At 45.3% G+C, this 27,406-nt stretch overlaps 2 protein-coding genes across 7 annotated transcripts in view; both read right to left on the bottom strand.

Annotated features, from left to right (window-relative positions):
• Positions 1 to 341: 341 nt before the first annotated feature.
• Positions 342 to 27,406, bottom strand: part of LOC142893939 (rho GTPase-activating protein 44-like) — a 53,086-nt gene continuing 26,021 nt past the window's right edge. The window contains exons 1-22 of one of the 6 annotated variants that reach the window (XM_076034949.1): positions 25,922 to 26,039; positions 23,177 to 23,216; positions 22,491 to 22,610; positions 22,073 to 22,149; positions 21,063 to 21,174; positions 20,687 to 20,763; positions 19,130 to 19,247; positions 18,891 to 18,959; positions 18,645 to 18,726; positions 18,202 to 18,329; positions 17,329 to 17,440; positions 14,583 to 14,664; positions 14,396 to 14,476; positions 12,995 to 13,108; positions 12,034 to 12,125; positions 11,396 to 11,576; positions 9,229 to 9,246; positions 7,937 to 8,119; positions 4,849 to 4,964; positions 3,984 to 4,370; positions 3,788 to 3,841; positions 2,397 to 2,535 (exon numbers count right to left, since the gene is read on the bottom strand). In XM_076034949.1, the coding sequence (XP_075891064.1) occupies positions 3,834 to 3,841; positions 3,984 to 4,370; positions 4,849 to 4,964; positions 7,937 to 8,119; positions 9,229 to 9,246; positions 11,396 to 11,576; positions 12,034 to 12,125; positions 12,995 to 13,108; positions 14,396 to 14,476; positions 14,583 to 14,664; positions 17,329 to 17,440; positions 18,202 to 18,329; positions 18,645 to 18,726; positions 18,891 to 18,959; positions 19,130 to 19,247; positions 20,687 to 20,763; positions 21,063 to 21,174; positions 22,073 to 22,149; positions 22,491 to 22,610; positions 23,177 to 23,216; positions 25,922 to 25,986 (2,262 nt within the window). In that variant the 5' untranslated portion in view covers positions 25,987 to 26,039 and the 3' untranslated portion in view covers positions 2,397 to 2,535; positions 3,788 to 3,833. Of the gene's footprint in view, positions 2,536 to 3,787; positions 3,842 to 3,983; positions 4,371 to 4,848; positions 4,965 to 7,936; positions 8,120 to 9,228; positions 9,247 to 11,395; positions 11,577 to 12,033; positions 12,126 to 12,994; positions 13,109 to 14,395; positions 14,477 to 14,582; positions 14,665 to 17,328; positions 17,441 to 18,201; positions 18,330 to 18,644; positions 18,727 to 18,890; positions 18,960 to 19,129; positions 19,248 to 20,686; positions 20,764 to 21,062; positions 21,175 to 22,072; positions 22,150 to 22,490; positions 22,611 to 23,176; positions 23,217 to 25,921; positions 26,040 to 27,406 lie in introns of those variants that run through there. The other 5 variants (XM_076034947.1, XM_076034948.1, XM_076034950.1 and 2 more) reach the window with 5 other exon arrangements.
• LOC142894276 (uncharacterized) lies at positions 4,976 to 6,681 on the bottom strand. The gene is made up of 2 exons (XM_076035541.1): positions 6,673 to 6,681; positions 4,976 to 6,471 (listed from the first exon to the last, which is right to left on the bottom strand). The coding sequence occupies exons 1-2, from the start codon at positions 6,679 to 6,681 to the stop codon at positions 5,878 to 5,880; spliced, it is 603 nt and encodes a 200-aa protein (XP_075891656.1). The 3' UTR covers positions 4,976 to 5,877.

The raw sequence follows: 27,406 nt of genomic DNA, 5'->3' as shown, positions 1-27,406 counted from the left end.
ATATATATATGTATAGCGCATTTGATGCTGTGGGAGGACCTGATAAAATGAAATGGTTCATTTGATTTTTAGAGCCAAGGAAAAAAGTCAATTTTGTCTGTATACTTTCAACTGTTTTTTTTTTTCAGTTGATTATCTTATTGGAAATGTAAAGTTGTAAAGTTTTTCAAAAGTTCAAAACTGCTTTTCTTTGTGGGTTTTTTTCTGACTGTGGAAACATTTAGTCTGCTCTCTTTTAAAACTGTAACCATCACAGTACATACACATATTTATGTCTTATTCACAGATTGTTAAAACACAACTCAATCTTCTGACACACTTCCTCTGTACCTTTTTTGTTGTTGTTGCAACGGTAGCTTCCTTGCGTGAACTCTATGCTCTGATTTGTGAATGTGAATATTGTGCTCAAAACCAGCAATATTATAATAAATGACATTAGACTGTTATAATGCTCATTCTGTAGTTATATATCTATATGTTTAAAGTTTCTCCTATAAAAGTTCTGTGAATAATGTCACACTTTGATGACGGGATGTCGCAGCAGCATCGTGATGGTAGAAGATGAGAAGTGTGGAAAATCACATTAAAATTATGATTGCAAAGAAAAATGTGACAGCAAGAAAATTCTGGTCCCGTGTTTTAGTTTTTTTGAACAGCTTCGGATGAGATGCATGTGTTTGTATGAGAAACAATCACAACTCTTCAGAGCCTGTAAAAAGTATTCGGAAATATATCTGTATAAATACTCTCTTTAAATAAACACATTTACACATGTCTTTGCTTTTGCCTGCGGTTTCACATGTATCGACCAAAAATATCCGAGTTGTCGGGCAAAATGCAGAAAATGCAGCTGTTGAGAGTGAACGCGCACTCTCGGAAAAAAAAAAAATACTTTGAGGCGGACGACGCTCTTTTCCTGGGAGTGAGATAAAAATATGATCCGATGGGTTGTTCTGAAAAAAGGCTGAAGTGTGCCTTCTGAAAAAAAAATATTGCTACGTTCTTGCACAATCTCCCCCCCCCCCACAAATTTACAGTAATACAATTGTGAATCAGCTGTGCTGAATACAAGGAGGAGAACAAAGGGGTGCCAATAATAAGTAATATGATGCTATATTAATCGCAAGTTAACAATCTGTGCTGGCTTTTATGAGACAGGACAAAAATGAGCCAGTAATGAAAGTAAAGTGAGTAAGTCAAAACCCACTAGTGGCTTGGACTTCAGTTTTTAATAATGGATTTGGAGAAAATGTTCTGATGGCACACTCCAGCCGACTTCACAGCTTCCCGACGTGAAAAAAAACCTTTCAAAATAATTATATCTATTCACATTGAGTCTTTCAATCCAATTCACCCGTCATAAAATATGTATTTTATATATGTAACAGGCCCCTGGCAACCTTCTGGACTAAACTGTACTTTTTATAGCTCTCCTGTAGATACAAAATAGGTTCTCCTTTGATCTCGAGTTGTTGAATCATATATCTTGAAAATGTACAGTATAAACAATAAATACTCCCGACCAGATGCCATATAAATACAGAGAGACGTGGGATTGGGGGCTTCAAAGTGTTTCTTCAAAACCCCGTGTTGGATTGTTTTTTTTTTTTCTTTCCCTAAAATGTCTAAAACATGCATTCCTGTTTAAGCTCCACGACACCAACAGTGCAACATCATATAGTACAATTACCAAACACATAGAAACACGCACACGTACACACTTTCCAATACGCACTCACAGTGAATGCTCATGTTGGTGAGAGAGGCTGAAGGTGTGGGGAGGGGGAGGGGCGCGATGGAGGCTGGAGTGTGTGTGGGGGGGGGGGGGGGGGGGGGGCTTTAACCAACCCGGAGAGGTGACGGTGGCGATGAAGGGCGAAGGCAGGAGGAAGACGTGCACTAACGTCCTCATGCGTTTCGTCACTCTGCTGCAGAGCGCTGCGTCCTCTTCCTTTCTGCCTCCTCTTCGCTCTCGCTCTCTCTCTCTCTCTCTCTCTCTCTCTCGTGCGGGACGTTAAAGGCAATATTGCAAGTGAGTCGAATAAGGCAGAAATAAAGAAAAAAGTGAACTAAAAAAAAGAGAATGTTTTCAGCAAAACTCAAACAAAAATGTAAAATCGCGTGTCTGAGCTACGGTCCCTGGATGATAACGTCCCCCCGACATCTCGTGATGGCCGTGAGAATTTCATTGAGGTGAGTTCTTGGTATCTTCTACTTTTCTTTTCTTTTTTTTTTTTTACAGGTCCGCCTGTTCGGATGGAGAACGGATGAGGCGTGATGTTGACACCCGAACAGGCAAAGTCGTAAGCGTTGTGTCCTAGCGTGCGTGCGTGTGAGTGTGTGTGTGTGTGTGTGTGTGGAGGGAAATACAGTGGTGTCATAGAATTGTGCTCTCAGAATCCTCCTCCGACTCGGCTCGGCACCCCAACGATTCCAGCAGCGCCAGCGAGTGCCTGAAGGGGGAGATGTGGGGCAAGTCGAAGATACCGTCCAGTTCCACGTCGATGATGGGGATGTCCAGGTTGCAGAGGGAGTCTGGACGGCACACAGGACAGCATGATGTACACTTGTGGTGTCAGTTATTGAGATGAAAGCCTTCAACACGGGATGAGTGACATAATGCGTGAAATGTGCTGAGACCAAAGGAACAGATCAAACACTATACACGAGGGCACTGTCACAGCCGGATTTAGTTTGATCCCCAGCAGTAGTAGCGTCACTACAAACAGTTAGTAGTTGGTGTAATTATTAGTTCAGGTTCTGTAAATCACAACGTGTGTGCTGCTTTGGGTTTTTTTGCCCACTGTGGTAGAAATGTGCATAATGCACTTTCACTTAGGCAGCGTGTTATTTTGCAAAATCCACAGATGCAGTCATTCCTCAGTGAGCCTGCTGAGTAGATCACTTTCTGTTTGTGTGTGTGATAACAAGTTCACACACACTGACAGACCGTCAGTAAATCAGGCCACAAGAGTTGATCTCACAAATGTGACGTCTGTTGTCTTGTTATTTATTTAAAGTAATCACACCGAGGTTCAACACAAATACAGAAAAGCAGCTGATGTAAAATACCCCAAAAAGTGAAGCGATGGCCTGATTGTTGTTAACAATAATTTTTACACAATTCAAATCAAATGAGGGGTGACATGTAATCAAATCATCTGCTTTCACTTTGATTTTGAACGAAGAGCTAAACTGAATAAGAAAATACAAAACTGTGAGGTATGGATTTTTTCTAAATGACCAGTCATTCCCCAGCTGCAGTACCTTCAGCCCCACCTCGGGCCTCAGGCCCACCAGTTTCATTCTGTTTTTTGTGGGTGGTGGGGGTCACTTTTAAAAATGTATTATGCAAACAGTATATCTGTACGCTCTTCTATCAACTGATACATTGAGTTCACGCTGGTGCCATTTTGGTCTCCTCGGTGTCACTTGTGAGAATGACAATGTCCATGGTGGAGATGAAGGGCTGGACATTTGCACGGGATAGTGGTGGGCAGCGCGGCTCACCACTGTGGGAGGAAATGACGGGGAGCAGCCTGTGCAAGGGATTATGGGTGAGGGTTTGTGATGTCAGGAAGGGGTCGAGGAGGGATTTTTTTTTTAATTCTTTTGGAGCGTGTAAGCCGTGCTTCACTTCTGACTCAGCCACCATGCAAAGGCTGACGAAGTGGTGATTGGTGACGTGTGTGTGTGTGTGTGTGTGTGTGTGTGTGTATGTGGTGAGGGAAGAAGGGGTCGGTGGGGTGGTGGTGGGGTGGGCTTCAGCACAGGCACTCCTGCTTACCCTAAAAGTGCCTCTCACACACAAGAATCACACTGAACCTTTTGGCTCATACCGCTGCAGGTGAGACAACGAGAGCAGTTTGACAGAGGAAAAAAAATAAGTCAGACCGAACATGATTAGAAAGCCGGCACTCCACCCAGAAACAGCAGTTGAAAGCGAGTGTGTGGCCGGCTTGGGACCAGTGTGCTGGACGTACCTGTGGACATGCTCTCTCCTGGCGACAAGCCGTCCAGGAGGCCTGTGGAGTGATCCAGCGGCTGCGGACTCGTACCGGGGGTGCTGGGAGGCTGCGGCGGGGGCAGGCTGGGTCTCTGGCGGGGCGGCTTGGGGGTGGGCCTGGCCTTGGTGAGGGTCCCAGCCAGCGAGGGTGGGGAGGACAGACACGGGGTGGTGGCCATCTGGGCCATTTGGCTCGGAGAGCCGATGGTGGCGTAGCCCTGCGGGTAGCCGAAGCCGTACGGGGAGGGGGTGCTGGGGGGCGTGGGCGACAGGCTGACGGGGGAGGGCTGACCCGTGGACTGGTCCGACATGGCTCCTGTCTGGCAGTAGGGGGCTTTGGGTGGGATTGGGGCCAGCTTCTTTGCTGCAGAGACAGAAAAATGAAGCAGGAAGTAGCAGTAAAATAAAGTAGATTTCAAAAAGAGCAGCAGCAGAGTGTGTTTTATTTTCTATTTTCTTTAATTTTGCCCCCTATGAGGAGAAGCTTCACCACATTTCGTTGCCTAATTTTGCACAATGATTTTGTTCACAAAATCACTGGCAGTAACAGGACGTGTAATGGAGGGATTTCAATGGATTTCAAAGATGTTAAACTTGATTCATTTCTACATTTTGAAGTGAATACTGGGTTCTGGAGCTTCTTTGCTGCAAAGAGGGAAAAATAAAAATGAAGTAGAATTCAAAAGAACAATTCTATTAACCTGGGTGGGAATTTGTCTCCCATATCCCAACACTGTACTTTCTTCACAAAAGTCATTGGAGAAGAAACTGAATGATTGAACAGCACAGCAGTGGATGATCTAGTTGGTTTCAGCACATCCACACAAACACGTCACTGATACCTCTTCTGAGGGTGTGTGGGCTGTGCTCCGAGTGTGGTGACTGTCCACCAGAGGACATCGTCCCCTGGATGCCTTTCTGTCCAATCACAGGAGACAGCTCCTTGTTCTTCAGAGTGCTGGAGAGAGAGAGAGAGAGAGAGAGAGAGAGAGAGAGACAGACAGACAGACAGAGATAGAGGGAAAGAGAGAGGGAAGGATGGCGGAAGAAAAGCCATTAGAATGGCATCTTACTTTTCCATGTCGAACCCACTAAATCTTTTGGCCTGTCGCAAAAAAAAAAAAAAAAAAAAAAAAAAAAGAATATGAAGAGCAGCTGCAGTGACTGTCGCAGTGGGCGAGTGGCCGCCGCTGCAGACAGACAAAGTCTGTGTTGCGGTGCAGCAGAAGCGGTTGGAAAAATCCCAGCATAAACCAGGTTGGCTTACTGGATTTTTCCTGACTTTAAAGGCACAGCGCAGCCACGATGATGACTGGGGGAGGGGACTGGAGGTGGCAACTGGATTATCCTCTGTCTGACCGCTGGTGCTCAGCGGGGGAAGAGGGGAGGAGGAACATATGCAAGTCCTGAACCAACGTCACTCACGAGCGATGCTCTTTGTGTTTCCATTGTCATCTCTTGTTCTGCTGCTGCTGCTGCTGCACACTTTGGTTCTGGTTTGGGGCTTTTTTTTTCCTTTTTCAAGGTCTGATCCTGCAGTCTAGGGATCAGGGCCGCCCGGGCCCACTGGTATGACTCATTAACCACCCACTGTGGGGATGCAGGAAACGCTTTGAATTTCCCTTTGTTGCCTGGCAACTGTCGCCCCATCATCCCACCAACATGGGAACGTTCCATGGAGGGTTCGAGGCGATCGAATCTAAAGTGGACCTGATGAGGAAACTCCCGAGGAGCGGCGGATAACAGAAGCAGGACATCTGATCTAACCCCACCCGCTCCCATCCTCGCATCCACCCACCTCCCTTCGTTGTCCCTGTTGCTTCTCGCTGTGTAAAGTTGTGCTGGAAGTCAAAAACGGGGTTGGGTGATCATTACCTCGTCAACTTGGCTCCTCGCTCCCGGCTACAGGCACAGGCTGCCCACGGAGGGGGAGCGGATAAGGGGGCGCTGGTGGGTCGGGAGGAGCCCAGGAAGAGATCGTGACGGGTGAGAACCAGCGGGGGTTTGATATAGAGGGTGGAGCCGTTGGTGTCGGTGGGGAGCGCATGCGGAGCGTCGGACAGGGAGGCCTGCTTGGGGAGGTGCAGGGAGTTGGGTTTGGGGTTGGAGTTGACGTCAAGCTGCTGGGGGGACGGGCAGAGGGGGTGAGGCAGCGGGGGCGGGCTGTAGCCGGTGCGGCGGGGCGGGGGGGACGGGCCGGGGGGGATGGACTCGGGGCCGGGAGCGACGGGACGCGCGATCGAGGGCGTTCGGGTGTAGAAGTGGTGGTGGGGGAGCGAGTGGGAGGAGCAGAGAAAGGAAGAGGAGGAGGTGGAGGAGGGGTAAGGGGGGGGCGGCCTCTCCTCCTCGGGGGAGGGATAGACGTTACAGGAGTCCGACCAATTGGACGAGGCGTCGTCGGAGCTGCAACGATAGAAACATGAGCGACTCACGGGGGGGGAAGCAGGGTTAGAAAAGACGTTAATCTGGAGTCATTTCTTGATTTTGCAGTGAAGGTTTGGGAGGTCCTTTAGTGGCGGGGGTTGGGGGGGGGGGATTGGTAGGGGGTGTAGAACAGGAAATTTATTAATAGTTTGTGTCAGGTGGGATAAACAGGGGGGTTGGGTGGGTGGAGCACTAGAGGAGACAGTGTTTGCGGATGAAAATTAAATGCAACAGTCCATCACCTCATCCATTGTAGAGCCTTGCGACAATGGACGCTTATGTTGTTAATGATGCTCGGACTAACGGCGAAAGAAAATACACACGTACACAAAAGAAGCGTTACTCATGCACATGTATCAACAAAGCACCTCTGCACACAATAAAAATCTGTTTAACTGATGATGAGCTTCGCAGCTTAGGGGCCGTTTAAACAAAGATGGATTTTTTTGAAACCGCACTCGAAAAAAAATGCGTTAACACGAAGCCGTATTAAAAAAAAATTCAGTTTACACGGAGACGCTGGAAACGACTGAAAATTATGTAGTACCTATGGCCGGCCTAGAGTGGTACCGCAAGTTTGCTCCCTGAAGGCGGAGGAAGAAGAAGAACACCTGTAACGCGGCGTATTTAAAGAAGCAGGAGCACGCTTACAACATTAGCGCCAAAGAGAATAAGAAGATCGTTCATGAAAAGACCGTGTGGATGAACGAGAGTTGAACTTCTGCTTCGAGTTATTTTTGAACACAAAGCCTTAAAAGGTCCATGTTAAGGTTGACTGGGAGTTGTGCCATTAAAAGTTTGCCAATATTTTTGTCATTTAGGTTTGCTGCTTCAGCATCCCAGTCTGCCGACCCAAAAGAAAACCAATAAAAAGTGCAACAGGATGTTTGCAAATCGCTTTCGTTGTGTAACATTAGCCTTTCCAAAAAATATTGTTTTCGGCGTTTACACGAATCCGAGCAGGCGGCGTTTAAAAAAGAAAATTAAAAAAAATATATCCACCCTTAGGAGCGTTTTCGAAGAAAGTGCGGTTTCGGTGAAAACACCGGCTTCGTGTAAACGCAAGGCCAAACCGCATAAATATTTGCGCGTTTTCAGAGAAACCCGTATTCGCGTAAACGGCCCCTTAAATAGCAATGTGATGACAATATGAAGCAAGAGATCCAAGAAAAGGAATTGGCACGTGGGGAGGAGGGAAGAGAACGGAGGCATGTGCTGTGAAGGGAGGAAGTTGGTGTGTGTGTGTGTGTCTGTGTGTGTCTGTGTGCGGGTGGAGGGGGAGGAGGGAGTTGGTGGTGGACATAGACAAAGAAATAAAAACGTGGGTGGGAGCAGACGGCGCCGCTCTGTGGTCAGCTGCAGCAGCACACGCAGCAGGCGGCCAAGGAGGGAGAGGGGAGCAGCGGCAGGTGGGGGTGTCTGTGCGTGTGCAGCGCACGCATGTGTGCATGCGCACGTGTGCGGAGGACCAGGTGGGGGGTGGAAGGGGCGTAACAACAGCCTTACCTGGCTCGGTCGCTGCTAGAGGGAGGAGGGGTTAGAGAGGGGGAGGCCGAGAACTCCCCCGGCTGCTCGACTAAGGGGGCGTCAATGGGCGGGGTGGGGGGGTGCACGCACGGCGGCGTGGACGAGCATTTGCGCGTGCCCCTGCGCGACACCCAAGAAGTGTCCATCACCCTGACACCCATGCTGCAAGTGAGGACACAGATGCACAGCCGGTCAAAACTGAGGGACAGCAAAGCCGAAGGGTGGGGCGGGCGTGGTTTGTTCTGTGTCCTGGAGGTCGTGTGGGCGGAGCTTAAGGCCGGCCGAGGCTTCCCGACCCGTCGGCGCACAAGAGGAAAAGCGCTGAACCCAGATCTGATTTCGTCTCATGAGCGCCACAGTGGGAGTGGGTGGAGGTGGAAGTCATAGCCAAGAAGAAACAAGGTTTGATTGAAATAATCCACTGATTTCCAAACACATTCTCCGTCATGGTGATTATGTTTGTGAGCAACAGCACTGAGTCAGTTTGTATGGAATGTAAAAAAAAAAAAAAAAAAAAAAAAAAAACCTTTCATGAATCATTCAAACGTCAAAACAACTCTGTCCAAAATAATAAAATAAATGCTGATAACATTTTTGGCTAATTTGGCAAATTCTCTCGCAGGATCTACGGTTAGCCTGCGCAAAAGGTCGTGTAAAAACGGCAATCTAGAGGTTCTCAGGTGTGTAGAACTACTTTCTGGTGGAGGACAGTGGCTATCTTGTCATAGTACGTTTTACTGGAGGGTTCTCTCCGGTTTTAGTCCAAATTCAAAAGTCACAGTCCTCAGAAGTTGCTGTGCTGAGGCTGCAAACACATACCTGGATCACCAAACATGGCAGTGAGCTGATTAAACAGTGAATAAGATGTTAATGACAGGACACATCTCGCTATGTTTCTATTTGGTGACAGGCAGAATAAACTCTGAAGAAACAAAAACACTCATTTATAGACAGAAAAGGCTCTTCCGAACTATCTACTTGGCTGAGACCAAACAAGAGACTATTGTTGCCTTCTAACGGGCGAAACAAGTTTATCTAGTGGCAGAAACTACAAATATGCTCCTTGTTTAAGCACAGAAAGAAAGACCTGCATTGTCTGCATGACCTATTTAGCACTGACAGAAATCTTAAGCTACAAAGTTCTACGGGGTCAAACCTCCAGCGTCTCACTCACACACACAACGCACGGCACTTCCTGTAGGTCATGCAGTGTGTGACAAACACATGGCAAAGATGTGGCAATGAGGTGAGTAACAGGATCCGTACTGTACCTTTGGATCTTCCTAATGCTGCATGGTTCAGAAAACAGAGACATCACGGTGAGGACAAAAATGACAAGAGCGTCCCAGAGCTCATTATCAGCATCACAATCAAAGCAGCAGTGGAACTTTGGCAGGCTGCACTTTTTCAAAACCAAGGCCAACATCGAAGAGAAAACGGGGAGAGGAGGGGTGGGGGCGTTAAGAGTGGGCTGGAGTCAGACTGGGTGTAATGAGGAGAGCGACGCCCGGGGTGAAATGTGCTCTCCCTGAAGAGCTTCAACCATGCCAAGAACCCTGGGAGGAAATTATCCTTCCATTTAGTCCTAATTAGGCCAAACATTCCCTGCTGAATTGGAGAAAATCCACCCAAAATGAAGCAAAAATTCAAAAGTTTCTGGCATCCACAATGTGCTGGATTCCAGATAAAGGAAAATGTTAATTTCATATTGACGGAGAATTTTGGGAGCAATTTCCTCCTGCGTCTTTAAAGGAAACAATAGAGCTAAGCCAGAAACCACACATCATGAAAATGCCTCAAAATAACCACCAACATTTAGGATTTTGTGGTGATTTCATTGCAGTAACCAATAGTATATTAAACATAAAAATGCAATGAGTATGTGAGTATGTTTAAAACTGATCTTTGAAATTACAGGCTATAAATAATCCTTAACACGTGAGGAAGAAATTCACAAAATCTAATACATATACTTAATACACTTACATTTATAACATATTTGTGAAGTTACTCTGACTTGATACTAAAGATCAGATTTATAATTTCTGCTTATCTGATTTACATGTGAGCTGAATAGAATTGTGTGATAAAAACTTCAGAAAGATAAACCTCCTTCAGTAATCAGATTAAAGAGTGTTTCCTTCAACCAGTCCACTCTCTAAAGAGATTATCATTTGACATTTATATACTTGACATTTATATCCTCTCCGGATGGCTGTACAGATACCCCGGCCATCACATGTTCGCTTATAATGGTTATAATGACGGACAGACAGAAATAGAAAAAAGAAAATTCTGTGCAAAAATTAGAAAACCGTTTTTTTTGTGTTTGTCTTCAGTAATGCCTAGTATTAATGAGTGCTTTTTGTGTATGTATTATAGGGTGAGTTCCATTGATTGGACTCACACTCTTTCTCTCTCTTTCCCACACACACACACACACACACACACGAACACACGAACACACACACTCAGTGGCTGTGGTTTAATTAGCTGTGCTAGTCGTGGTCCCAGGACTGCGGAGCTCAGACTCCCTGAAGGGCTCGATAAAACCGAGGGTGTATAAAATAAAGAGACGGACGGACTGTTTCCAGCTAATCCTCTAAAGCTGAAAGATAGCGAGCTTCCTCATTTCACAGACTAAATGTCATCTGGCTCTCACTCTGTCTCGTCCTCAACCTTCTCGTTTCACATCAAGGAACGACACAATGCACTTCCTGCCCACCTGACACTGAAACTGAGCTCCAGCACGGAGCTCATCCTCACAGGGAAACTTATGTCACCAGCAGGGAATTCTCTCTTGCTTCAGATTTTTTGTTTTTCCCCGTGCATGTCCTCAAGGTGCCCTCATTGGAAAAACAAACTTCTGCAGTGAACTTGTCAGGCTAGATTACAGCCAGGATCCACCCAGAGAGGAAAGGCAGGAAGAGTAAGCAGGCAGCAGAGGTACGAGACCAATACTGGTCACATGATCATGTGTAAGGATCATCCAAAGGTTTGAGACAAGTTTTCAAATTACTGGAGAAGCTCCTGTACAATGCAGCAAAGCAACAGAGCTGTTGTTTAATCAGTTGGACCATTTTCAGTATTTTCACTGAAGCAGCAGCTCCTGCAGAAAAGTCTGCAAGTAAAACGGCTGCACGTCGCAGTTAGTTGCATTTGCATTATTCCTTTGAATAGACAAAGCTGACTTCTGTTGTAAGTGAACCAGTCAGAGAGCATCCTTCAAATATTTTCCTCTTACTTCATTTAATTGAATTCCCATTTTCCTATTCTTAACAGCAAAGAAACATCTTAAGATCTTGAAAATATCGATCTTAACTTCCATCCATCTTTCCATACACATGTTCACACACATATGGATAGAACTCTACTGTCAAACACCAAGCCAAAACCTCCCTCTAAATGCAGCCCCTGGTGGACAGAGGGGGGACGTACCCATCCTTCTTGTAGAACTCCAGCATCATGTTGTCGGTGGCGACGCTGAGTGGCCGTCGACTCTGGTCGTTCTGTCTGCGGTCGATCTGGTCCATGTCCGGAGACGGCATCAGACTGTAGTTGGCGTTGTGGTTGGTGTGGACGGGGCTCCCGTAGTTCCCCGTCACGTTGAACTCGATTTCTAAGCGGGACCGACGAGAGGACAGGCTGAATGAATACACCAGTGTTTAAAGATGAGTCTATATAATGATGTCATTTCCTGGGCGAAATGCGTCGGTGCTTGGTCCGAAATGCCTGTCAGTGATACTATTAAAGATTTGTGAGATGGACCCTTGAGTGTTAGGTGCTGTTTTTCATATTTTGGATTGAACTGCCTGAGGCCTTGCAACTCTTTAATATCAATATTCTTATTTAAGAGTGTTGCTATTTATTTTTTACTGAGTACTGAATGAATGATTCGCCCACACTCCATGAGAACAGATACATATAAATAGACTGAAATCTACACGCACACACACGCACACGCGCACACACACACACACACACACACACGCACACGCGCACACACACACACACACACACACACACACACACACACACACACACACACACACACACACACACACACACACACACACCTCCAGGGAAGAACCAGTCTGCGTGCTGGATGATGGGCTCGATAATGCCGACGATCTGCAGTGACACTGTGGTCATCATCTCCGTGATGTTTCTGCAAGAAAGGAGACACATTATTGATGTTTTCATGGTCATATATTAGTGAAGCACTGAAAGAGATTTTGTTCCTTATTAAAACAGCCTGCAGTGAAAAGGGAATGCAGGGCTTGTTATGTTCACTAGGAAATAAAAGGAGGACTGCTGAGTCACCGGCCCCATGAATAAAGTGAGTGATAAAACGTCTGAAGATGCATCGAGTGCTCAAAGCCCTCTGATCTTAAAACGGCATCGTGAATCATCCACTGAGAGAACCACCAGCCAGCCGCTGTGTATTTAAACTGCTTCTAATTCTTTGCTGTCTGTCGCATAAACAGAAACTGCTTCTGAGTTTTATGAACTGAGCGGCAGTGCTGCTGCTCAGCGCTCCCTCAGGGGAGGGGTCAAGTATGGAGGACAAATATCACATCCTTCGGGATTTGACCATCAGTGGGTCTTGAACCCATATACATATTGACTCCATAAGGACTAAAATGTGCTCATAAGGGCCAAATTTTCACATTTTACAGAACATCATTAATTTCTACAACTCTTCATAATTACATAACATTATTCCAACTCAAAATGTATTATTAACAAACAACATAAGGGAATTAAATTAAATTAAAATTTTGGAACTGAAACATTCTCATTGTTTCTCATTATAAAGACGACAAAAGACAAAATATTTTTGGAGCTGATTTATGGAGCAAGACGATAGAGCCGATCCAATGTCTGCCATCTTTAAATGTGTGTTTGTGAGTGTAGGAATTGCTGCTGTCTTATTTTATAAATACACACAAAACAAATAAAGCGGTTGTATTCCAGAACAAAATAATAACAAAACTTTCAGACTAGACCTCAGATGCTGTAAATATGAATACAAACCCTTCGTTGTTCATCCACAGCAGGTTTGGTCCAAGGACAATGGCAATGTTCCCTGGCGTCATCTTGTTCATCTCCTGGTGTTCAGTCAGCTTGGACAGGAATTTAATCAAATATCTGTTGATGACACACAGCGAGGAGGTTTATTAGGGCAAAACAGTGTATAGAAACATCAAGTGCATTACACAACAAGGGAAAAGAGGGACTTTTCAATGTTGGACAAAAAAACAGCAAATCGTGTGATTTAGCAAAATGAGCCCAAATGCACCATGGACTTAAAAAGAGAAGAAAAATTAATCTTTTGATATGAGGTTTAGTTTTTATATTCTCTTGTTATCTTGCATAGATACATCATGCCTTAAAACAGATATACTCATATTCATATTATATGAACAATGTCTCTGATATAGAATGTGTCTGTAACAAAAAAAAAAAGCCGCAGTGGTTTCTGTCAGTGACTCATGCGGAGCTCATTCCAACCAGCAGCTGTGGTCTGGACGGGTCTGACAGGTCTGCTGAGAGGACGCCGCTGGAGAACACGCCTTGATAGTCTGTTGACGATGACATGAGCGGCACATCCATCCTCTTTTAATGACATCCCTTCACTTCTCTTCCTCCATTCCTCTATTCTCCCATCTTGAAATGAACCCTTCAGCATGAATTAGAGTCTAAGCAAATACAGCATCGCCTCAGCTATGCAACACACTGAGTGGAGGAAAGAAATTAAGCAAAGGTTCCACACAGACCCCGAATGCTGCATTGCTCCTGGTTTGACAAGACAAAACATTATCAGCTTTGCTTTGAATGTTTGTGATTAGATGCCAGCACTGAATTTGATAAATCCTGCAACAAGCTATCTCACTGTGTAAAACCACCATTTTAGGCCATGTTTTCCTTGTGTTTATTTTTCTGCTCTGACTAATTGTTAGTAATTGTATTGTTTTTCTGTGCAGGCCAGGTCCCTGGATAGAGATTATGTTTGTTGCTTTGTTGTACATTTTAACATTTTTAAGCTTCGGTTCAACAACTGTTAAGGAGGAGCGAACTACCAGATGTAAAACCATTAGAATTCAGCTGCAACAGCGAACCGTGCAACCTCTCTCTGCTCTGTGCTGTGACTTTATGCTCCGACAATAATCTTTTCATCTTGTTAAATTTACAGTTCAACATATTTGGAACTTCCCAGAAGGCAAATAGATTTCTGCTGGAGTAAACAGTGACGAGCGGTTTTATGTGGCTAAGTCGGTCATCCGTGACATCAAATTGGTAAGGGGGTGGATCAAAGGCCCTAATTAAAGCAGCTCTCATCATGACAGTCTGATTCATCCTGAAGTGAGTGATCCACATGTTCAAACCAACAAGGCTGAGCGGATGGACAGGCAAAACATGGGGACGGCCACTCACTTGAAGTTGTTGTTGTTGGCCGGGGGCAGTTTCTCGCAGGCGTTGAGCAGCGCCTGCAGCCTCTTGTCTTGATCCTGAATGCTGCGGATGGACAGAGGAGATGCTTGAGATGTTTGGAGAGGGAACGTTCTCAAACTTCCGGGTTAAAGACGGCAAACCATGGACGTGACGGGGAGGAGATACTGACTTGGAGGCCTGGATCCAGTCGTTATAGAGCTCGTACGTCATCAGAGGCTCCGGCAGCTCCCGAAGGTACGACTTGAGGGCACCTGGAAGCAGCAAATTCACAATATGGACAAGCCATTAAGCAAGAGGGAAAGAAGATAAGGCAGGTGGGGAGAGAAAAGCTTTGATTGAGTGGTTGTTTGCGAAGAAACTAAAAAAAGAAGTGAACGTGTCCTTCCTAAAGTTTAAAATAAAATACTTTGACTCCTCAAACTGTCTCCATCCTCATCACTCAACTACAACTTTTTCACCCAAAATGAAAAAAAAAAAAAAACAGGGAAATGAAGCCCTGACTGAGTCGCTTTAGAGCTGAAAAACTATTAAAAAAAAACCCATCACTTAGCAGTGCTACAATATTTAACAGGATTTCTTTTCCAACTACGAATGAGCACCTTAAAACGGAATTATCATTTTTGCCTCTTTAATTTCATTGTTACAGAATCTTCTTAATTGTTTGTCTGTTGTGTTACAAATGCACATAGACTGTTATATTTACACTAAAGACATGCACGCTAAATTTGCACTTGGGACTATGCCAATTTTTTTCTGTCAGCTACTTAATTTTCTATTGTTTTTATTATTTTTACTTAGTTAATTGCATGCTTCTTTCTATATTTTATGTACATTTCTCAAGTTGAATGGAACCCTGTTACGAAAAGAATTTCCCTCGGGATAAATAAAAGTATTTCTGATTCTGATTCTGATTCTGATTAGGCACACTGGAAAGTGAACTGAATTGTCTGCAGGTGTGATTGAGAGCAGGATAAGCCATGGATAGTAACAGGGTGGATGGATCCTCCTCCTGCTGCTCCTCCTGGAAACGCTACACTGAAGTGTAATTTTCTGCTGGCCACGGCTGACTGCGCTTCCTCTCTGCTCTGCTCTGGCTTTGCAACTCTCTGCTCCGCTGCCTTCATTTCCTGCGGGAGTGCGTGGGACGGACGGATGACAAATAAATGACAACGGCGAGGGCCCCCTCGGTGGGAGACCGACTCGAAAGGCTGCCGTCACTTCCGTGCACGTATGCATGTCTGCGTCTAGACTGTGTGAGTGAAGACGGAAAAAATTGGAGGAAGCATTTTTTGTTTGTTTGTTTATTTGTTGCTCTACAGTGGATTCAGCTGCTTTATTTCTTATTTGGAATGATGGAAAAAAATGTAATGAGTTAGATTTGCTGTAAACGCTAACCCACTTTGATATGGAATCCTGATTAAAGCTTGATTGATTAGCTTTAATTAGAAATCTATATAAAGGAAAGTATTTTCCCACTCATTAAAAAATGTTCTTCTTTAGTCCATTCCTGCTTTATATCTGAATACAAACATCTGCAGAGCGAAGATGCACCTCCAGGGAAGAGGAAGGACAATGAGGAGTTTCAAATGTTTCACTTGCTACGAGCCTTGTTCCTCAAAGCAGTCCATTATGGATTCATCCAGGGCTGAGTAGAAACTGGGTCAGTGGGTTAGCATCAGCAGGGATGTAATTAATGATATGCAACACTCTCTTAAGACTAAAAAGCTTTGCTAAGTGAAGAACATGTGGATCACATTTTACTCCTGCAGGACAAAAGCCGAGTTCATTCACGTACTTTGTCTACGATAAAGACGGGACTGCAGACGGAAAAAATCTTCAGGACTGGCTGAGTCTGAGTGAATCACTTATCAGACTCAAACCCAGCAGTGCAAAAAAAAAAAGAAGAAAAAAGGCACGCACAGAAGAACGCTGGAAGTATGACATAAATCACTCTAATCAACCTGGAGCCACCAGAGGGTTCCTTTGGTATTCTTCAAACGTAAAGATTCTTCTCCAGCTAAAAATATTTTTTCCGTGCCTCTTTAGAGATGTTATTTTAAAGATATGAGATTTCTGTCTGATAGCAGCACTCGGGCTCTGTTAGACGCTGGTCGGACTGAGAAAAAAACAAAACATCAATCGGAGCATCAGAAAAGCTTGAAAGCTTCTTCTCTCTTTTGTGGTGCTTTGTCGTCCCGGATGGAAAATGTTCCCATGACAGGAAAAAATAATAACAGCAGAGCATGAGCAGCATGGCGACGTTCAGTCTGAATATGTCTGGCATTAGTCTGTTCATTTTTATTATGCCAAATTTTTTTGGCATGATTCACTGAATATCACTAGAAGAACATGAATGTGTAGCAAAAAATGTAAATGATTTGGTGTTTTCTGCTGCAGTGTTGCTGTAATTTCTGTCTTTTTTTAAATTCTCCTTAGGGAAGAAGTGAAGGACGCAACGCAAGACTTTCCGCTCATTTTCACTTCTCACAAAGTCGCCTTTTTGCTCTCGTCTGTTCTTTCGCTGTCATCCGAGAGTGTGGGGGTAAAATGAACCTCAAAGAGCAGAAGTCCCTGCTGAGCTCCGCTAATGACAGACGCAGGACTGCTAATGTGTGCAGGAGAAATAAACAAGGAGAAAGAAGGGATTAAGAAAGTATTAGAGGCGTCTTTGGCTGCCAGATCAGTCAGCAGCCTCATAATGATGCTCATTTAGAAACCTGTTTGATCCACTTTAATGTGCCAGTGAAGGAAACCCTGGCAGACGACTCGCAATGGATGTAAAGGGAACATGGCAGAAATGCGAAGAAAGACTCCTGACAAGCAAAGAGAGTTTGTGTGTGTGTGTGTGTGTGTGTGTGTGTGTGTGTGTGTGTGTGTGGGGGGGGGGGGGGGGGGGGGGGTAGGTTTGTTCTCACCTGCGATGGCGTGTGGGTCTGCCGAGTACTCCTGGACATCCAGCACGCCGCAGTCCAGGGACGCCTTCAGCTTCTTCAGTTTGGACGCTGACGGGGCGACTCTGAACAAACCCTGAGACACCAAAGAGGAGCCGCTCACCCAGCTGAAGGCGCAGGTCTAACCATGTGCTGTGTGCGTTTAATGTGTACAAACAATTTCGCTCCATCACACCATGATCTCGTATACGGCCTGTTAAGCTTTTTAATCCGGCTGGCCGAAGTTGAAGACATTATTTCTGCTGCTGCTCCAACCCTTCTGTCAAATTTTAGAAGCAATTGTGGCCCACCAGTCCATTGCCCACCAGTCCATTGCCCACCTCTGCACTAGTCACACACTCAATGTAGCTTTTAAGCTTCTGTGTTACTTTAGTTTGATTGTTAAATGTTCTGCCATCATCTGGTCCTTGTGAAGAAACGGCTCACAACATCGAGCACAGCAAGGAAAAGATGTTTATGTAAAATGTTTAGCTAAAAGTTGTTTCATAATCTGGATTTATATGGACGCCTAAATCAAATCTTATGTTTTAAGTTGAACAGGTTCACTTTAAGGCTCAGCCTTTTATTTTAAGGGCTCTTGATATTTGTTTTCAACCAAACCTGGATGCAACATATCAACATCACATCGACTTCAAATCACACTTTTGATGATGAAAGTTTGACCGCTGGAGCAAAAAAATAATTTTCTTTTTACTCAAAAAGTTAGACAGGAAACAAAATCCCCCAACTTTTCAGGTTGCCCATGCTTTGCTTGTGTGGTTTGTGCTGATAGGCTGCTGAGTGTGTATTTGATGGGTGAACTGCTCCTTTATGAGGATGACGCCATCCCTGCCGTACCTCTTCCTGCATGCCACATTCCAGCAGCATGGTGACACAGGCCTCGATCGGAAAGGCAATATCTCTCCCGCTGAGCGCTAAGTGCTCCTCTAATGGTTTCCCATAGCATGGCTTCTCCACCCAGGTCTCTGTCACACACACACACAAATAAGCAAAAACATCCCAGCAGCTCCTGCCATGAGGATGCTGTTATGTTCTGGTAGATACAGATGAGGATTTGTTTTCTCAGGTTAAAAGGGACAATAAAGGGGAACAAGCAATGGATTTTTTTCAAGGTATCCTTGAATGCACCAAATTGTATTATCCTTCATCTCTACATACACAGAGTCTCACATGGAGACACAATAGAGTCAAACATGAGATGTGTGTGTTTTTATGTTACTGGTGATTCATTTGGTGTGAAGAGTCACAATGTGAGACGTGGACGCTGCTCTCAAACTCACCCTGATGAGCTTTGATTTGGGGCAACACACTTTGAAGAAGCTCTAGCGACTTTCTGTGATACTCGGCCTGGACTTCTATCAGCTGAGGTAAACACACACACACACACACACACACACACACACACACACACACACACACACACACACACACACACACACACACACACAACAAGTTTTCAGCAAACAGGCAGGATATTTGTGTTGCCATCCAATAACAGTCCCAGTCTGGAGAGACGTGACACTCACCGTCTGGAAGTAGCTTGCATAGTCGATTTCTTTGGCCACAAAACTGTACATGTCTGCTGACAACTGATCCTGGTGGTGAGATGAAAGCAAGAGGCTCAGAAAGTTGCAACAGACAAATAGCAGCGGTGACTGTTAGCTCACACGTTGGTTCATTCCGACAGTTGTATTTGTATTGAATAAGCAATCGTTGGTTTAACAACACCTGCATTCCGAGACTGTTTGAATCATGACTGACTGACCCGACAGATCTCCATGCGGTTGGCTGCCTCCTCCATCTCTTCCCTGAGGTGGTCAGCCTTGGCTCCGGTTGGCTGCAGGTTGCTGGACAGTCCCGAAGACTTGTTGGACTGGTAATACCTGCAAATGAAAAAAACGCACCTCTTAAAAACAGAGTCAGTTTGACGGCATCAGTTTTTATGTCTCAGTAGCTGATACTCACATGACACAGCATGTTAAGTCATAAACTTCATTAGAAGACGTAAAAAAAAAAAAAAAAAAAAAAATTATCTTAAGCCCCCTTGTGGTTGGTTGCAGGACAGGAAATGACGAGTTATTTCCCCTTTAGACGTATGACACCAGCACTGGTTTCTGTCATATTGTGGCTCCCTTTGGTCTCATTTGAGGAAGTTCCATTGTGGTGTCTGTCTTTTTAAAGGCCCTTCACATTTGAGAGCGAGCGGCCGCCGGCTAAATCTGGTGGCTGAAGCAACTGATGAAAAACATGGAACTAAATCTGTATATTCTAATTTCTTTCAACCTTCCCCTTTAATGAGTCACGCTCCGCTCTGCCGTCCTTATCTGTGAGACTTTTTAAAGTTGTGCCTCTCAGTGGAGATAAAATATCGCCAGAGGAGCTCAGCAACAGAGCAGCAGGACGGGGAGAGGAGAGAAAAAAAACGATCATAGATTTGGGTCACTTGGACTGACTGGACTGCAGAGAGGAAAATCACATTTCTAATGGCATTGAAATGGCAGAAGACTGGCAGTGAGGAAGTGGTGCGGTTGAATGGTGTGTTGCAGGGCTCAGGGGGCGCGTTCTGATTGGACGAGAGGGGAATGCATGTTGGGAAGTGATGACTGCAACAACGATAACAAGGACACCAGAAAAAAAAGAAACAATTATTGAAGACTATCCAAACACATGGTTTCATTTAAACAATATATTTTCATTCTTCAGTTTCAGTAAAAGGCAGTGATATACTGTATGTGTTTCTTTTACAATTAAAAAAAGAACAAATAACTGCTAATCCAGCTCGCTCTGTCTTCTGCAGAAAATACAGGCTGTACTTAACTACTGGGTTTACTTGCATTAGTGCTTTGAATGGCCAATGCAAAGGCCAAAAGCTACAATGGATTAACACGGATAGCAGGTCTGAAAGCCTGATGCATCCTGATCCTCTGTTGCTCACAGCTCCATTGTTGTCCACAATTGATTAAAAAAAAAAACATTGCAGGGCCTCACTGCAGCAGCACTGACTGACACCTTTTCTCCTAACACAGAGGTCTGTAATGACTCAATCCAAATCCAGATACACCATAGTGCCCATTTAATAAAGGTGTGGGAAATACGGAAATAAAGGAAATAGTCTGGCTGGCTGACTTAATTAGGCTGATTGTTTATTTCCTTCCCACTGGCAGCGGACTGCAGTGTGAAAAGCTTTGGCAGGTCTATACACACATTATCACAACACAACAGCGGTGCAGTCGGTGGGAAGCTGCAGCGCCGGTCTATTCACCAGGGGACGGAGACTCGTTCTCACCGCGCAGCTCAACAGAAGACAGTGAAACAAACTCACCGTGTTCGTGCAGAGTCCATGTCCAGGACCAGTTTCGCTAGATGTTTCCTTTGTTTCTGGATGTTTGGGATTTCCACCTGGGAGAGGAGCAGAGGAGTGCCACCTCAGTGTGGTGGTGCGAAACAGGACAAGGAACAGAGCCAGTGTTGTTCGAGTGTCTGTGCTCTCAGGGCGATTGTCCTTCTGATTGGTGAATTAGTGCAGAGAACGTGAGAGTAATGCATGAGCCAGACAACAAAAGGCTTGAAAGTCACGAACTCTCAATTAGAAGAGCAAATGTCACGTATGAAAGTGGCTGCTGCAAAGCTGGGAGCTGCACAAGATGATCTGGGCATCAATTGAATGAAATTGGGTGATTGCAGCCTGGTGTGTTTACCTCGGCGAGGTCGTACAGCGGCTCAATGACGTCTCTCTCGATGGTGAACTCGAACAGGATGAGCTCCTGGGCCAGCCTGTCTTGCGTCTCGCCACAGAGCTTCAGCATCTTCCTGCAGGGGCGGAACATCGGGGACGGGGGCGTGGGGGGGTTGAGTGAGGTGGAGGAAGGGGACGCGCCGACCAGACACATCTTCAGCAAAGTAGGTCTCTGAGCCTGCCGCCAGTTCTCCAAGTTCAAGGTCAAGGTGCGGAGGAGAGGGTGCAGTGAAGTGATGTAATGCCGCGAAAGGTGCTGCGACGTGAGCACAACTATTTGAGTTCTTCTCTCTCGGGTCTCATGTATGGTTTGCAACCATATTACGGTGTTTGGCAATTCAAATGTATTCCATCGATGACGAGATTTAAATTAATTTTCATTATATCTTAATGAGTTAAAGTGAGACATGCGGCGCTCCCCACGGTGCACTGTGGCAGCGCTAACAGTCACTCATGCTCTAGTTTTGCACTTTTGCAAAACCCTGTGGTATTATAGTAAAGCCTGATCCGACAAAAAATATCCAGATATTATTTTCTATTTTAGACACAAAAAACTAGTCATGTCTGTGACAGCTATTTAATGGCATTTTATGTATTAATTACATGAAATGAAGTTGTCAAAAAGTGTGTTTGAAGTGTAGATTACATAACAAAATGTGACCATTCAGGGCCAAAGCACCTTGTTCACCTGCACCATCACATTTGATGCACACATTTCAACACTCCTGAGCTGTGAAATGTAGAATAAAACATTTTGAAAACGTGCATTCTTACATTACATACAAAGTTTATTTACTCACAAAGCCAACATGATGCAAATTAACTTATAGGAATAAACTGCAGACAGTCAAAAATATTGAGCACTGTTATGCAGGTGTGTGATGGTGATTGTGTGTGTGTGTGTGTGTGTGTGTGTGTGTGTGTGTGTGTGTGTGTGTGTGTGTGTGTGTGTGTGTGTGTGCATGCTCTCACCCCAGCAGAGACTCGTCGCCGAGGACGGCCGCCCCCTCCACCATGCATTGCGCAAGAGTGGTGAGAGGAAGCTTCTTCTGCAGGGACACAACCGCCGACGCGTCAGCAGCAAGACAATGCAATCTGCTCAACACACATTAACAATGACATACATACTGTACACACACACACACACACACACACACACACACACACACACACACACACACACACACACACACACACACACACACACACACACACACGGGCACCACCCTGACTCCAGCCTAACATGAAAAATCTGCCCGATTTCAAACGTTTGGTTTCATCAAACTTTCTTGTGCTTTACTTTCACTCTTCCAGCCATCACGTCTCCCCCGACAGCCTCCCGACATCCGAGCGGCGTTAGCATCTCGCCGTCTGCGCGCCTTGAACTCACCGAGGGCGACCTGACCGACTTCTTGTCCACGTCCACGCCCTGCTGGCCCTGCAGACATGCCGTCAACTTCTTGTGCGTGCTGTGGGAAACCTGCTTGACCAGCTCAAGACGCTTTTCCACCTGATGCCAGGAAAAGAAACAGAACACACACGGCGGTGGGCGGACATGCACATGTGCTCTCCTGTGAATCACAGCTGCCCGAGGCGCACACTTCCCATCATCTGAACCTAAGCCTTTTGTCGGAATGATGAAGTCTGAGTTGTCTGAGGTGTCTGAGGGGTGTACGCACAGAGACGCATCACAACAAGAGGTCTTGTCAGCTATCTCACTTTAATATTCAGGAAGTGATACACTCAAACCAAACGGTGCTACTTTCAAAAAGATTCAACAACAACAAGAATGAAGATTGTTTTTTTTCATGCTGTTCTTCTATATTTAATTGCTTCTTCTGCCACCTGATGTCACTGTCAGTGTAAGAGACGAAGATCTGAGGTTGATCAGTTGAAGTTCTGCACCCGAGACACTCAGTGAGGAAGTGCACTCTTTGTGTCTTACTGTAAAATATCAGTTTTCAGTGTTTTAATGCTCAAATGTACCCTGAAAACACCATTGATGCTTTTGCAAATACACACACACAGACAGACACACACACACACACACACACACACACACACACTCATCAGTACCTGCAGGAGGTCTTCACTTAAGACTTCTGTCTTCTCAGCCCTGGAAGAGAGGAGAGGAGCAGAGGAGGCCATCAGGGTGGTGGACGGTGCGATTTCTGATTTATGGAAGTTACTGCAGTGGAAAACCAGTTTACATACACAATGATTCCTCCCTCAATGGTAATACATTGTCTGCATGTCTACCCCAACAATAAAGCGGCACTGCATTCGCAGCCCCATAGCTAATGGTTAGTGATTTATACAGCTGTTTGTTCCACTGACATCGAGAAGATGCGAAACTCCTGACGGATGATCCAGCGCAACGCATGAGAAGAAATCCCTCCGAGGTTCAGCAAACACAGCGTTCAGTCCATAACAAGCAAGGCAATCTCAGTAAGTGACAACAGAATCAGTGGCAACTAATGTGATCAGGCACCTCAGAATGATACAGTGACACTTAATGACATTAGAGGAAAGCTTGCTGATTGGTTTACAGACAATGTAATAAAACTATTAGAAAGGGAGACGAGCCTGCAGTCACACAAGCAGATCTGAGAGGCTTCACAGCGTCAGCATGATATCAAGCTAATGCTTAGCAACTTAGTTTAATAAGCTCGCAAGGAGCTAAATATAAACAATGGTATCGTGAGCGTGAAAGAGAAACCTATAAAAATAATGTGCTCCTGAACCAAACTGTGTTACATTTATCCATTAATTCTGAAGTATTGACTCACCAAGCACTGTATCTGCAATACCATGATGTTGGTTCCTTTTTTCGCTTCCAGAACCATATCAATTATTCACTGAAAACATTCAACAAGGTGTTGAAAACATTCTCAGAGATTTTGCTCTATCAGCAGCCGTCAGAAGTTGGTGCACTGTCCTAGTAAAGGGATGTAAACAGGCAGCAACAGCAGTCTGGCCAACCTCTCCTGGCCTATGTGAACCCAGATGACTGCTGCTACTGCTGCTGCTGCTGCTCACTGGATATTCCTTATTTCCATCATTCACACTCTCCAAAATCCAAGGACGGCTATGCATGAAAATTGCATCAGATCAGCAGTACGTCAAATATTATCAACAGCTCATCTCGTTTAACGTTAGTTTTCCCCGCTTATGCTCGATACCTGTGTTAATATGCAATTGAACACATCTGCGGCATGAAGCAGGTGGTGATACTGGATCAATGTCGACCTTCAGATGCAATAACCTTTTCCTTTTATTCGACAAAACAGTGTCATTTCTGCTGAGAGACTATTTTCAGCATTGCAGCAATAGCCAGCGAGGGCTCCTGTGAGTAGTTGTGCAGCAGTGACTCACTGATGTATTTCTGGGCAACAGTGAAGAGAGGAAGGGTGGATGGGGGGGGCTGCGGGAGGAGCTGGGAGGAGGGGTGCGGGGGGAGGGGGGTACATCAACAGTTTTCTCCAATCACCTTGCAGACATCAGAAAAACACAGAGTACTGCAGGGCTTCCAAATGGCAGCGCAGTAATAGTGCGCTGTGCCGCAATCATTCACTTGATCAGCGTGATTATGTGTCCGTTCCTTCAGGCCTTGTTGTTCAGAAAACCCACAAGTCATACAAGCAGGATATCGAGTGAAGCTCGTAGGCAGCGTGCAGTCGATGGACATCAGGCCTTCAGAAAATTGTCAAGATTGCCAGTTTGTCCCGTATTGATGGGAACACGGGAACAACGCGCGGGTCTGACAGGCAGCGAAGGTGCAAAATAAAGCTGCGCTGAAAGGACACGTCGCCCCAGGTGTCGTGGCCTTTCTTCCAAAACACCTCTCTGACCTGACATGTTGTTTTAAAAGAGCCAGGCGGCGAAGAGAGCGAGAAGCAATCGGAGAATTTCACCGTCAGAGCAATTTCAGGCATTTTAGCGAGCGAGATCCTCAGATTATTGTAAATGTTGTTGCAGTCTAGCGGTGAACTCTGCCTGTTCACGCCCTCCAAGTGAGCAAAGAAAGAAAGAAAGAAAGAAAGAAAGAAAGAAAGAAAGAAAAGAAGAAAGAAAACACAACAACGCGGGCGGCTGAAAGCCAGTTTCAAACCTTCACCTAAATGTGCACACAAACAGGACTTCTCCAAACAGATTTGAAGCAAACATGGTGTGACTTTCTCCAGTGTGGTGCAGTGTATGGAAGTGAGGTCAGCCTGCCCTCTCCAGCCCTGGAGGTACGCAGCTCTCATTAAACTCTTCTTTCCGAATGCTTGGAATGCCAAATCTGCCTCTAAAGCAGCAGAAACAGCAGCAGAGCGGCTTTCTAATGGAACATGGACGTATGCCTCATAAAAAGAGGCGTGTCTGATATCACCTGTGCAGCGATCAGATACCACATTGGTTTGGTAGAGTCGCTGGATCGCATTGTAGGGAAGCCATTGGCAGAAAACACTAAAAACGTCCATCAAAATATCAATATACAAAAGAAAAGGGACGTCTTTGTTTTTCAGGGCAGTGAGAAAACTGGGTCACCGTTTGGAGTCGCCAGGTCTGAAAATCCATTATTTGCAACTCAGATATTACAGTGAAATAACCTATTCAGTGATTCAAAACTAACTTAGCATCATTTTGAATCAACATCTTGACTAATTTAATTGACTAACTCTATCAATCTGTCAACTGCTAACTGCTGAGCAACTTCAATTGAAGCACTAACCGGCCATAAGCAACAAACACTGGAGACACTTTTTTTTTTTTTTTAACCTGCCCTCCTTCACCTCCCTCCCTCCCTGGCACTGCCGCTAACAAGCGGGGACTTACGGAGCCGAGCTGCCCCTGCGAGAGCCTCTGTTCCTGCTGATCCGCAGCTTCTTCCTCCACATCATCCCTGCTGACGAGAGGAAACGCAGCACACACCTGTTCTCCGGCTAGCAGCGGGGAGAGTGTGAGGGAGGGAAGGAAGGAGGCGGGGAGTGTGAAGAATGAGACCTGACTGTCTGGTCCTTTCACTCCCTCTCTCACCACCCATAAACTCTCCACGGGGTGAGATGTACACATACACACACCCACACACACACACACACACACCATGTGCGTGTATGAATGACAGAAAAACTTGATTTATGAGCTGTATGTTTCAACACATGTCAACACGCACACATAAAAATGAAGAGGCCCGAGAACATGAGAGAGACTCACTCTGACTTGCTCACTCTTTACAGTCAACACAAACTCACTGAGTCACCGTCACAGTGGCTTTCACAGCTGTTGACATCAATAACAAAAGGCACTGTGTCTCTATAGTTGCAGTTTCTCTGGACACAAATAAATAGTGGAGAATTTCTAACAGAGATGTACTGTAGAAAAGCCCTTTGAGAAAACATGCAGGTTTCTGAGTGGACTTCACTTCCAGGTCAGGCTGGGAGAAGCTGGAGACTTGCTAGATGGAATGGAGGTCTCAATTTTCATTTTGCATTTTAAATTGTGGCAAAATGGTCCAACTAACTTGATGTTCTCCTTCACTGCATCAATGACCCTCCTCTCTGGTCCTCCTCCAGGCCTCCTGTCTACCAGTTTCAGGCTGGCCCTCTCTGGTTTCATCTTCACTCTCTCTCAGAGAGAAGTTCAACATTTGAACCTCTGCTACCTGCAGTGCAGTGCCACTGTCTCTAGAACGCACAACCCTGCTGTCTCACCACTGTTACCATTTGCTCTTCCTAATGCTCTCTTGTCGCACATCCCACCTGATCTCGCCACGCTTCCGAAAATGTGTCCGTGTCGGTCACTTCATCAATTTTCAAACGCAGCTTTAGTCCGCAGCCAAATCAGCATTTTGTTTTTCATCTGCTGCCATCATCACTTCCCTCGCGATGTTTCAGCAGAACTAAGAATGAAATACTGTTTGCTAAAAGCGTGTCACCATCAAAGCTAAAAAGGAATGTGGGTTATAATACAGTAATGTTTGCGTGAACTAGCGCAGACTGGAATGACCAAGCATTGTAATTGTTTATACGCAGGTTTCAGCCAATGAAAAGATGTTAAACAAACATCCTGACCCTCCTCCATTTTATAGTGAGGGAACTGATTTCTCTCTACAAGTCCTGCCATATCTAAAATGCATTGGGTGTGTGTGTGTGTGTGTGTGTGTGTGTGTGTGTGTGTACTCTGTGCTGCTTTGTGAGTGAATAACAGTGTTTCTGTTAGCACAGTCACCGAGGCTCCATCTCTGTCTATTGACATAACCTAATTTATTTCCGACACTATGTACAAATCCGGCTTTTTTTTTTTTTTATTCCTCCAGTGCAG

Source organism: Nelusetta ayraudi, unplaced genomic scaffold (assembly GCF_046127955.1).
Source record: "Nelusetta ayraudi isolate G7.1 ecotype Tasmania unplaced genomic scaffold, CSIRO-AGI_Nayr_v1 ptg000042l, whole genome shotgun sequence".
NCBI classification, from domain to species: Eukaryota; Metazoa; Chordata; class Actinopteri; order Tetraodontiformes; family Monacanthidae; genus Nelusetta; species Nelusetta ayraudi.
The sequence above is the reverse complement of the archived record's forward strand: the minus strand, read 5'-3'. Positions and strand labels throughout refer to the sequence as shown.